This window comes from Atractosteus spatula, chromosome 20 (assembly GCF_055471065.1).
Source record: "Atractosteus spatula isolate fAtrSpa1 chromosome 20, fAtrSpa1.hap1, whole genome shotgun sequence".
NCBI classification, from domain to species: domain Eukaryota; kingdom Metazoa; phylum Chordata; class Actinopteri; order Semionotiformes; family Lepisosteidae; genus Atractosteus; species Atractosteus spatula.
The window spans coordinates 9,275,551-9,287,624 of record NC_142725.1 but is presented as its reverse complement, the minus strand read 5'-3'; the positions used below and the strand labels follow the sequence as shown (position 1 = coordinate 9,287,624).

Sequence of the window (12,074 nt, the reverse complement as noted above, 5' to 3'; positions counted from 1 at the left end):
CCTTAAACTTCTATGACGCTTTTCTGGACACTCCACTCAAAGCGCTTTACGGGTAATGGGGACTCCCCTCCACCACCCATGTGTAAGCTGAGCGGTGTCTGTTACTATGCACGGTGACGTTCTTCCACTCTCTCCAGCTAGTGCGCCTGTACCCCCTGACACAATCCGCTCGCCACACCGTCAGCCTGCTTTTGGCTCTAAGGTTTTTGCATAATAAACAGTTAAGTACAGTAAGAGTACATTTTACTGTATCTGACATTATGTTCCTTCTTCAAACTGTAACGTCTCTCTGAGTTTCCTACTGAAAGACCACTTTGCTTATCGCTGTGCAACTTATTTACGTTGCTTTCCTTAATAGTTTTCCTTAATAAACTCAAGTTATAATAGTACAGCAGTCTATGAATAACTTTAAAGCAATCATCGTCGTCGTAGTCCTGCCACTTGAACTTGAATTGTAACGCGGTGTGTGAGAGGAAGTGCCACCTGAGTTTCTTTAGGAGCGGTAAGCGATATTTCTCAAGTTGTCTTGTTATCAAAACCGGGATAACGTTAGATTCGAGTTACTGGCAGACGAAAATCAACAAAAAGGCAACAGAAATGTATCTTTATATCTCCTTGAAACCCCAACAGCGAGAACCACTGTTTATTCCTAGAACCCCGAGCAAATCACTGTACCCTCGCCTATGATGAGCGCCTTTTCCCCCAATAAAACGTGTCACAGTAAAATAGGAAAGACGATTTAAGCTTGGGAAATGCCGTCTATAATTTCTAATAATTAGCAGTCATATCTGTATATTTTTCCGTTTATTGGCATGTGTTTCAGAATTCATGGTCAAAGAAGAGAAATTCTCAGAAATACCTGTCTAAACACGTTAATCAACAATGCCAATCTTCACTTCTTAGAAATTCCGTGTAACGCAGCACTCGATACGTCATGCCCTTGCTTTTGGAGTGGAGGTTGTTTCCTGGTGATGTCCGCTATCGGCTTCGTCCCTAGCACGTACAGGGCTGCTTTATCATTATTCTATCGAAGTCGACACGCAGAGTTCATTGTTTCGTGTTGTAGTCTCAGGAGCGAATCTCTTTCGCTCTGGATTGCGGAGTACTGTTATGCTCCAAGGTCAGTTTTGTCTTCTTGTTTATGGTAGAACGATGTGCATTCTAAACTTTCTCAAGCACGGAACCTGAAACATTCTTAACATCTGCTTTTTTGATGTTTTGTTGTTGTCGGAGGAAAAGATAATCTGCTTGGCATGATGATTTGTGCACAGTCTTGTCAATAGGTTGCGACAGGTTAATAAACAAAATATTTGACATACATTTTATTGGAAAAGATATAACACGCGATTTGGAAACAAGGCAGAGTTTACATAATTTTTAACCTATTTGGAAACGTTTATTCCCCCATAGGCTGGTTTGTTTCCAGGAGTCAATTGATATCCACTGTAAGTAGCAAATAGTCCCTAAAATAAATCTTCCTCCACATTGTTAAAATGTGTAACTTGCTGATCCAATGTTCAGTTCATATATTGTCCATTTAAATATGTTAATCGCCACTGGTAAAAAGAAACAATGTATTTTTCATGCATAGTTGTTTATTTTTTAAAAAAGCATCAGTACTCAAAAATCCTACCAGTCATTGATGAAGTGGACCCAATAGATTACTTAATACTCAGCAGTATTCAGGACATGAGGACACAGGAGGAAATCACAAGGAAGCGCATTTTCCAGTGAAAACGGGAGGCAAATATTTGCCGAAAGAGACGTGGGTGTCAGGAACAAAAATGGGTATTGTTGAATGTGACTCACTGGGCCCTGTTAAGTTACAGTTTGAGAAGATCATTAAATAAGATAGCGAGCATCAACAGTAACTCTGGTAATGTGAGCATTCCAACTGCAGGCTAAACAAGTTATGTGAGACTCGAGGTTTTGCCAGACTTAAAAACATCCTGTAGGGAATCTGAAAGGACTTTGGCCTGTACCTGTCATGTCGGAGCGGTGGCTCTGTGGCTAAGGACCTGTGCCTGTAGCTTGAAGGCTGCTGGTTCAAATCCTGCTCCTGGCAGAGGAATCCTACTGTGTTGGGCCCTTGAGTAAGGCTTTTAACCCCAACTGCTCCAGGGGTACCATATGAATGGCAGACCCTGCACTCTAACCCCCAAGTTTCACTCTGTCTGTGTGTCTCATGAAGAGCAATTTGGGGTATGTGAAAAATCAAATTCCTAATGCAAGTGATCCAGTCCTGTGAGAGAAGTGTCCTGCCACATGTAACCAGCTCCACATGCAGGGACCATGTCAAACTATTGTTTTCAACACCAAGCTTCTCCTGAGTCCCTCCATCCATCTACTGAACTGTTCATCTAATTCATGGTCGTGGGGGTGCCAGAGCCTATCCCAGCAAGCAACGGGGTGCAAGGCAGGATACACCCTGGACAGTCCACACACTCACACCAGGGCCAGTTTTCCCAGAAGACAATTAACCTACCAGCATGTCTCTGAACTGTGGGAGGAAACCCAAGTGAACAGGGGGGAACATACAAACCCCACATATATAGCACCCCAGAACTGAACCCAGGGCCCTGGCACTGAGAGGCAGTAATAGTAACCACTGTGCCACCATGCTGCCTTCCTTTCCTGAATACGCTTCTGTATTCACTCCTGCAGGGAGAGCTTCCAGAGGGTTATTTTTAAGTGATTTGTTATTGATGGTCTATGTCACTGTTATGCTCCAGCAGCCACACATATAGAGCTGTTTGCTTCTCAAATCAAGTTAAATCTTTTTCCACTGAAGGGGCAACAAAAGCATTACTATTGTGTGGAATCACGGGGTCTGCAGATGACAAACTGGAGCTCCTCAGATTTACTATTTGACAACAGTGCTTCTGTCTCCACAAGCCAGCATTGTTCACATTGCCCTGCCCAGCAGAACTAGGCCCGGCTTTGGAGAAAGAGGAAGCAAAGTCCCAGCTTAGTGCCTTAAGAAAAAGATTCTGGCTTCATGACATAAAAAAACAACAACAATTTAGACATAGATGAAGAGAAGAAAAGATTATTTTGATATCCAGGTGAACTTAAAAAAACATGCTTGTCAGCTCTTTCTCCCATGTTTCTCCTTGAGGTAAAAATTGTGTCTAAACAAAATCCAGCTGATAAAAGGAGGCGTGCAGTAATTTCAGTGAAAAGCGGTCCAAATTATCCTCAATCCTGTCTCAGGAGTGTGCATTCTGCTGCTGATTCATATAAAATGTATTTTTCTCCACCAATAAAATAGAGGTCAAACTAACCACGTGAGTCTTGCGTCTTTGTTTCAGTTTGTATCTACGTAAATATTACGGTGTAAAACCAGATGCTGGCATTGAATCGGAAACAACGTACAACCCATGACTTCTGCCTGAAATTTACCCTTTCCTTGTTGATCGTGACAGAATCAATATTCAAAGTTTTTTAGCTTTTATATGAAAATGATTAATAATATATTTTGTCACCCTTTTTAATTACTGCGAGTTTCGAAAATACAATTTAATGTACTTAATTTATTTCCTAATGTCATCTAACTTGTCTCGTTTATCCTGTTCCATTTTCATGCTTTGTGTCCAATTTCTAATCTATCACATAATGAGAAGAGGAATGCATTATTCATTCACATTGAATATTATTTCGCCGCGTTGTTCATCGGTACCTTAGCTGAGGAACCCGCGTTTCTTTCCGGACGTTTTAGTGAGTGGGAGAATCTGGCTTTTCAGCGGGGAAGAATAAATGGTCAGGACAGGAAGTGTAGTCTTGGAGTCACATTGAAGAAGCGTATTTTTAAGGTAAGTGGGAGAAAATTAGACGTTTTCTATTAAATTAAATCTGGGTTAATATCTAATATATATTTATAAAATGGTTGTAGCTCGAACACTGTTCATGTTTGTGCATTGAAGTGTTATGTTCTCTAATTTGACCTCGGAAAGTAACTAGTGGGTATACGGTAACGTTGTTGCTTATGGAACATTTGTACCTTGTATAAAACTGTGATGTTTTTGTACGTTTGCTTATGACTGAGCTTTAATGAGCTGGGATTTTTCCTCTTAATTAATATGTAATTCATTTATGTTGCCGGTACGATACGTCAACGATCCGTGCCTAACAACAGGTAAAGGCTACCGTGAGTTTGTGGTTTCTAGTCAGTTTCAACGAAATGATGTAACGCAGACACGCGTCTGACTTGTCCCTCCTGCTTTGATAAAGTACTTTCGTGTTTTATCATTTGAACTAAAACTGCAAGAAATCAGGCTCCGATGGGGAACTTAAAAGTTTGTTGCGTAACACACAATAGCACAAAGTAGTACATTTATAACGGTGGATTGCATCAGCATTTGAATTGGAAAGTAATTTGTATAATCCCCATATGATACTTAGGTATTTGTTTTATTCATCGTTAAAAACGTGACTTTTTAGGATTCTGCGACGGTTTATTGCAACGGTGGCCGACGACAGCAACGTACACGATGGTTAGTTAAGCTGTGTGCTCCGGGCTTCCATTCCAGTTTAGTTTAACTGATTATTTTAGATACAAGTCCGGTTGTCTGGTTTAATTATTCAGCTGCTTATTACTGGTGTCTCTAAAACCTCTGGAATACTGGAACTCCAAGACTGTGATTTATCACCTTTGCCCTGTCGGATTTGTATGTACCAGTACTCGTAAATTAGACAACTCCAGCCCTGCCCCAGTAACCGCAAAATAACCCAACTTGAGTCTTCTTCCCTCATCCGTACTTAAGACACCTGTTATCTGTACTCCGAGTAACTCAAATGAAATAATTGAGAACTCATTTGGAAAATAAAATCTTGTCCAAGTCAACTTGCTTAGTTGACTAGTACTTTGCAAGTACTGCTGATCTGTAGAAAGGGGTGATTTAGGGTGACAGATGAGATTTACTGGATTGAGGTTCACCAGAAAGCGGTTGGAGATCTCTGCTCTAAATGTTCAGATTCCTGAAACAACTGTCAATACTGACCACTGTGGTCTGCATAGAGTAGAGTTTGCTGTCACTGCTTTACAATATGAGACACAGACACCCATTACAGTACATGTCTTGAATGTCTTACTGTGTGCTTTATTAATATTATATTGTGCAATGAAGCATAAAGGCAGCATTACAGAATACAGAAAACTGATGACTATGTATGCATTGCATTTTTAATACTATGAAAAAGTTTAATAAAAGGAGCATGACATTTAATTTGCATGAGGTAATTTTTTAACTGATCAATATGTCTGAATAGTTTAAATGTCTGTTTCAGGAGACAGTGGGATGAACTTGGGGGTTCTCACAACCTTGTAGGATTTCGAGCAGACAAGAAGATGTTTGTTTCCAGGTTGGCGCTGCGTCTCCGAGCAAGCTGCACGGTGTCAGGTGAGCTCTGAGATACCAGAAAGCGTTCTTGCTCATGTTCCACAGGTGGAGTTGCTTGCACTCACTGAATGATGTTGTCATTTAAACACTGGGATGAGTTTATGGCTTTAGTGTATGGAATTCCAGTTATAAATAAAATGTGAAAAAAGTACAAAGTAATTAGCTGAATTGATCTTTTTCAGGCAGTAACTCTTCTTACAAGGTTTATAACCACAAATCCCTATTTTTCATGTTTTTCCTCAATTAGTTTATCGTAGAATAAAGTAGTTCAAGTAGGGAGCTGTGTAGGCCGCAAAGGAACAGGTAACGGGTTTATTCCTGCTGAAAAGAGAAGGAGAGAAACACAATGTTTCGGCTGTGGAGCCTTCTTCTGGTGTCACAAGCTGTGGAAGGCTCCACAGCCGAAACGTGTTTCTTTCCTTCTCTTTTCAGCGTGGAATAAACCTTTACTTGTTCCCTATTGTAGAATATTTTTGGAATCCCAAAAGACCAGCAGTGCCTCAACAGTTTAATAGAGTTCTCTTTGCAGTCATTAAAGGGCAAATTGTATCAGAAACTCAATGAGGAAGTTAGCCAATTACTTTTTGTGTATCCACCCTCTATGGAATCGCCCATTTTGTCTCTATGTCCTCTTTGGTTTTATGACTCATGGCAACTACCCTTGAACCCACATGGGGAAGTTGGGGAAGTGCAGACACCTCTGTCCTGTCACTCATCTTTTGCAGCTTACGTTGAGTAGCTTCAGCACCAGGTGGAAGAGAGGTGCATTTCTCACTGATCTCCCCACAAGCCTGTGGTTACATAGTGATGGTGATTTATTAATTGTGCACAGAACCCCCAGGACTCCTGGTGACAGTCGGCTTGTGACAAAACCCCTGCTAAAACTAGCGATATCTGGAACGTAGAGCTCATCTTAAGATCTGAGCGAGTGCTTTTGTTTTTGAGCCACTTGGGAGGCCTGCAGAAAAAAATACTGTAGTTTTAGTTTGGATATTGTGATCGCCAAATGTTGGGCACACTGTATGAAATTGTTCTCACTTATTGCCCTTCCAGGTTGCTTACAAATCCCTGGAAGGTTTGGTGGCATAGAAGGACTGAACCCTCCATGCCTCTCGCCCCCTTGTGGCCGGGCAAGGTACAGCAGTAAAGCTGCAGTAGATAGCACTCACTCCCCACAGCGCTGGACGACCCTTTCCCCAGAACTAGAAGAGGTGCTTGTCCCTCGAAAGTTGGCAGTGACCCCCCTGGAGAGCTGGCTGTCCTTGCGCTACTCCCTCCCATCACTAGGAGGCAGCACTGATCCCCAGCCCCTAGAGGAGGGAGTTGGTGAGTCTGAGCCAAAGGCACTGCCCCCCTCTGGAAACCCCACCCCAGGGGCAGATGAGGGCATAAGGCCACTGAGCTGCAAGAACGTCCTGGAGATCCGCCGCAGGAAGATGAACCGACACAAGTACAAGAAGCTGCTAAAACGTACCAAGTTCCTGCGGAGGAGAGTGATCGAGGGCCGGAGGAAGAGGAAACAGGTCAGAATCTGTGAACTGAGTGCTTGAGGGAACACAAGTGAATAGACACGGTGGGAGGGAGAGAACTGGAAATCCAGAGAGGGGGAGATCCAAAGTGTGAGGCAACTAAGACATGGAGAGATAAAGAGATGGTGAGAATCCACATAGAACCTAGAAGGATTACTGATTGAGACATGCACACAATGTCATTGGCACACTAGGTGAGCGCCTTCCCACTTCACTTTTTGATCCTGTCAGAGCTTAACACTTTTTTGATTATTGACTGCTTCACATGGTTTTTTACATTTAGTTTTTACATAGTTTATGATGATGATGATAATAATATTCTTATGGGAACTCTCCTACACCACAACCAGTGTGTAGCCCCACCTGGATGATGATGATAATAATAATAATAATTAATAATAGCTTACACTTATATAGCGCTTTTCTGGACACTCCACTCAAAGTGCTTTACAGTAATGGGGACTCCCCTCCACCACCACCAGTGTGCAGCCCCACCTGGATGATGTGACAGTAGCCAAAGTGCGCCAGAATGCTCACCACACACCAGCTCTCAGTGGGGAGGAGAACAGAGTGATGAAGCCAGTTCAGAGGTGGGATTATTAGGAGGCCATGATTGATAAAGGCCAATGGGAAATCTGGCCAGGATGCCAGGGTTACACCTCTACTCTTTTTGTGAAACACCCTGGGATTTTTAATGACCACAGAAAGCCAGGACCTCAGTTTTACGTCTCATCTGAAGGACGGCGCCTTTCTACAATATAGTGTCCCCATCACTATACTGAGACATTAGGACCCACATAGACTGCAGGGTGAGCGCCCCCTGCTGGCCCCACTAACACCTCTTCCAGCAGCAGCCTTAGTTTTACTAAGTTTTACTAAGGCTAAGAAGGCTCACACCTGCTTAGCCTTCAGTGGGTTGCCAGATGTGAGTTGCTGGGTGACATGACTGCCGGCTGCTAGAAATACTCGCTGGAAAATCAAATAACTGGGTTCACTGAACCCCGTGTTGAGCGCTGGGACTAGAAATCACAGCTAACTCGGACAAGCGATCTCTACTGGCTTTAATAGGCTGTACTGATTGAAGTCCTCTGTTGTGTTGTTTCCTTGCGAAGTGAGTGAGTCTGTCTGAGCGTGGTGAGTTTAGCTCTGATCGTAGTGTTGCGTCAGCCTCGTGGGACTGCGGTGGGGACTGCGCTTCTGCCGGCTCAGTGTCTGTCTCGTTTTGCGCCAGGGGCGGTTCGAGAGGGATCTGAAGAGGATCTGGGTGCGTGCGGGGCTGAAGAAGGCGCCCGAGGGATGGACGACTCCGAAGATCTACATTAAGCAGTACCAGGGCAAGGGGGAGTGACTGCTGCGCGCCACAAACGCAAGGTCCACATAGCCAGGCAAGGGGCAACTGCTCAGAGCGCCAGAGCAACCAGACTGCCAGACTCTCAGCCTTACATGGCCATCTTAGTAGAGATGTCAAAAATGAACCTACATCAGGAAGTACCAGGAAAAAGGAATGCAAACATGTTGGAAGGCACTGATATCACCCTTGACCCAAAGCTGGCATCTTACTGATACGCTGTCGGTTTGCTGAATGTTGTATTTAATAAAAAGGGGTTCTGTTTCACTTGCAGAACTGTATTTAAGTTTCTCTCTTCTGTCAGACCTCGCTCGCAGGCTGTTCTGTATGCACAATCCTCCACCAGACTGTGGCCTCACAATTTCCTGAATTCTTCTGGTTCTTCTCTGTCGTGACCTGTGGCCAGGATTAGCGGTCAGCATGCCAAAGTGGTGCTTTTACATATGGTGCAATGCTCGCATAGGCACGCTAGGTGGCAGTAAGGTGCAGAGTTTCCTGAAGCTTGCGAATATAATTAGGTCTGTCTTGTGAATAAACTTGGAGGGCTCATTTTTTCCAGCGTTTCGCTTACCATATCGAAATACCAAAAGCACAATTTCGCCCCACAGTTCAAAGTCAGCAAGATGAGTGAAAATCCCCTCCCCGTATGTGTCCAAGAGGATTGTTCCAAATGAGGGCTTTCACTGCCAAACCAAGGAGCCCAGAACAGCAGAGTCCAGCTTTGCGATATCTGCCTAGACCAGCACAGTGCCTCTCCAGTTGCTGAAACACACATAGCCCCTGGGCACTTGGGCAGGGATGCCACCTGTGTGAAGCACTAAACCTCATGAATAATCATTGGCATGCCAGCTTAATAGTAAAAGTGGGTAAGGGATTATTGCTCCTTGTATCTTTGAACCTAGAATGATAGGTGTGTAAATCGCAACAAAATTTAGTATTTTGGATTAATATTGCACTTTTACAAGCCACACTACCAATTAACAGCAGAGTGATTTCAGTAAAGAAAAACCATACTACCTGCACAATTTTTGGTATAAGCTCTATAAGCTTACTTTGACATGCCAGCATAGATATATATATATACATTGTTAATTACACAACAGTGGAGCATTCTACAAAATAAAGCTTATGATGCTGTAACTTATTTTTACCCCTGGGGTGGATAGAATCATCCATTTTTCCATGAAGACCTAGGCCTAAAACTGCAGACAATGGCCAGGTATACCCTGGACAGGACACCAGTCTATTGTAGGGCACACACATACTTGCACTGGAAGGGGCGATTGTAGAGATGCCAGTTCATGAAGACAGCATGTTTGGACTGTGGGAGGAAGATGGAGAAGAGCCCAGGACCCCAGCGCTGTGAGGCAGCAGGTAATCACTTGCTAGAATCATAACGGGAGACTGAAGTCAGGGACAGTAATTAAGACTGTCCTGCAAGGACGTCTGAAGTGGCACCAGGTCCAGATTACATTTGCAGATACATACTGTAAGTCTTCCAGGATAGATTCGCAATGTCAAAAAGAATAAGGAATACCAAGTCAATTAAAACACTTGATGCATTAGTTATATTTTTAACCTTTCTTGGAAAAGTAACTAACACTGTTAGTGTAACAAATTCTAAGGCCACATTGAAGTATCTGTGATTTAAAAGTTTCTATAGAGTATCTTACTGCTTCTGTAGAGGGGTTTGTTACAGATTTCTGCTTTTCACATAGTCTGGTGTTCTCTCAATGAAAATACCAAGCCTCTCACCTTACAGTTCTAGCCTGTTACACATGGATTAATGGGACACTGTGTTCAGTTTAACGCAAGACTGTTCATTGACTTTCATTCCGGGAGGCTACTTTAATGATGTATACTGTAAAACTGCAGTGATTTAAGATATTTCGTTGATATTTGTGTGACTATTACATTCTTAGTTGCCCATTTAAAATGGATTATCTTATCTTATCGTGCAATTAATCAAGAGATTTGAGATTAATGTTATCTCGTAGTCGGTGTCTGGGCTGAGAACTCCAGCACCACCTGTGACCCAAGCCCAAGGCAGCAGGAGGGAAATGTTTTTAAACCACATCGCCGCCCAGCCCTTAAACACCAATATGCGTGCTGACCGGGGGGCTGAGTGTTCCAATAGTGTCCTTATTGTTCTCCAAAGAGTTTTCTGAGAGCCGGTGCAAGCTGACTCGGCAGCCTGCACTGCGAGTGTCCCGCTGTGTCCTGGGCCTATAAATACACTAGCTTCAGTCTGGGATTGCTGTGGCTTGGCTGTTCCTCCCGGTGCAGTTACCAGATGTGGAAAGCTCACAGCCTTACCATGGTGTTTGGGTAAACTGCTGGTAGGAAACTGAAACACCATCACAGCCCTCAGGGCAGGTAAGCCTGTGGTGATGGTACCCAGCCTCTGTCTGTCTCAGTTTACCAGTCCTTCCCCTTGTCTGTCTGCTCGTCACTGTGGGCTAGTCCTCCTCCTTTAGGCACTGTCTTTGTCTCCGTGTCTCCCAGATGTGCTCCTTGCCAAAGCTCTGAACTCAGATGAGGGACACGCCTCATCTTCCCTATCCCTCTCTTTTCCAGCACATCCCTCCCTCCCACGCTTTGTCTGTCCCCTCTCAGTCTTCCCAAAACACAAGCTGCTCCTTCCAGAACTTGTTTACATCGGAGCACGGCTATCTCTGCAGTCCTCCCTCACTCCTGACCCGCACTGCAATAGGAAACACATCAGGGATAGAAAATACCGCTCTGTGCTGTGGCCGACCTCAGATGAGCAGAAGGTTCCAGAATGGAAGCAGAAAGCTGTTGATTTCGGTGATGGTGTCAATAAGAACACAGAGTTTACAAGTGACAGGATGCTATTCGGCCCATCCAGCCAGTTTGCAAGTTAGTAGATAATTGATCCAAGGATCTCATCCTGCCGTTTCTGGAACTAAGCCAGGCAATCCATCTTTAACAAAATGGCTGGGTAGCTTGTTCCACGCTCCCACAACCCTTTGGGTAAAGCTGTGCCTTCTGTGCTCAGTTTCCAATGCACTTCCACACAGTTTCCACTTGTAATCCCCTGGTTCATGTTTCACGGTTCATTCTGAAGAAACCCACTGGGTTGACTGTAAGAGCCTCTGAGGGTTTTGAATGCTTGTGTCGGGTCCCCTCGTGGTCTTCTCAGTTCAAGGAAAATGGCTCAGTTCCTCCAGCCTGTCAGAGCATGACATTCCCTTCAGCCCTGGAACATATCTGCTTGCTCTTCTAGGGACTGATTTCAGAGCAGCAATATATCTTCTATAACGTAGTGACCAGAACTGTACACATCCATTGTATGTAAGATTGTGGAAATAATAACTGTAACTAAATTAGAACAAAATAATATTTTAAATGAAGCCTTACTGGTCTGTTATGCAATTTAATAACCCTTGATTTAATATCTACTTTTAATACCAAGCGGTGAAGTGCGTGTTGAGGAAGGTTTCAATAGAAGGTGTGGTGAGACGCGAGAGACATGATAGGACGATCAGATTGTGCGCTGTCGTTTTTCGGGAATGGGATCCGGCTGGTGTCTGATTGACTGAGGTCGTGGGAGTGCGCCGGCGTTTGTCAGAATTAGGTGACTGATTACGTGAGAGCATGGCGCAACCTTTTAATATTAATTTGACTCTCGGTTTTATTGGTGTAATGTGTATTACATTTGTGCTATCATACAGTACCTTAGGTTTCTTAAAGTGCTCAGATTGTATTAGTAGTATTAGTCAATCATCCATCCATTTTCTAATTGCTACATCCAATTCAGATCAGAGTTGCTGGGGA

At 43.7% G+C, this 12,074-nt stretch overlaps 1 protein-coding gene across 1 annotated transcript; it reads left to right on the top strand.

Moving 5' to 3' along the window:
* The first annotated feature begins 3,740 nt into the window (after positions 1-3,740).
* aurkaip1 (aurora kinase A interacting protein 1) lies at positions 3,741-8,548 on the top strand. The gene is made up of 4 exons (XM_088937850.1): positions 3,741-3,812; positions 5,287-5,399; positions 6,453-6,922; positions 8,160-8,548. Exons 2-4 carry the CDS (start codon positions 5,348-5,350, stop codon positions 8,274-8,276), a joined length of 639 nt encoding a protein of 212 aa, XP_088793976.1. The 5' UTR covers positions 3,741-3,812; positions 5,287-5,347; the 3' UTR covers positions 8,277-8,548.
* Positions 8,549-12,074: the final 3,526 nt, after the last annotated feature.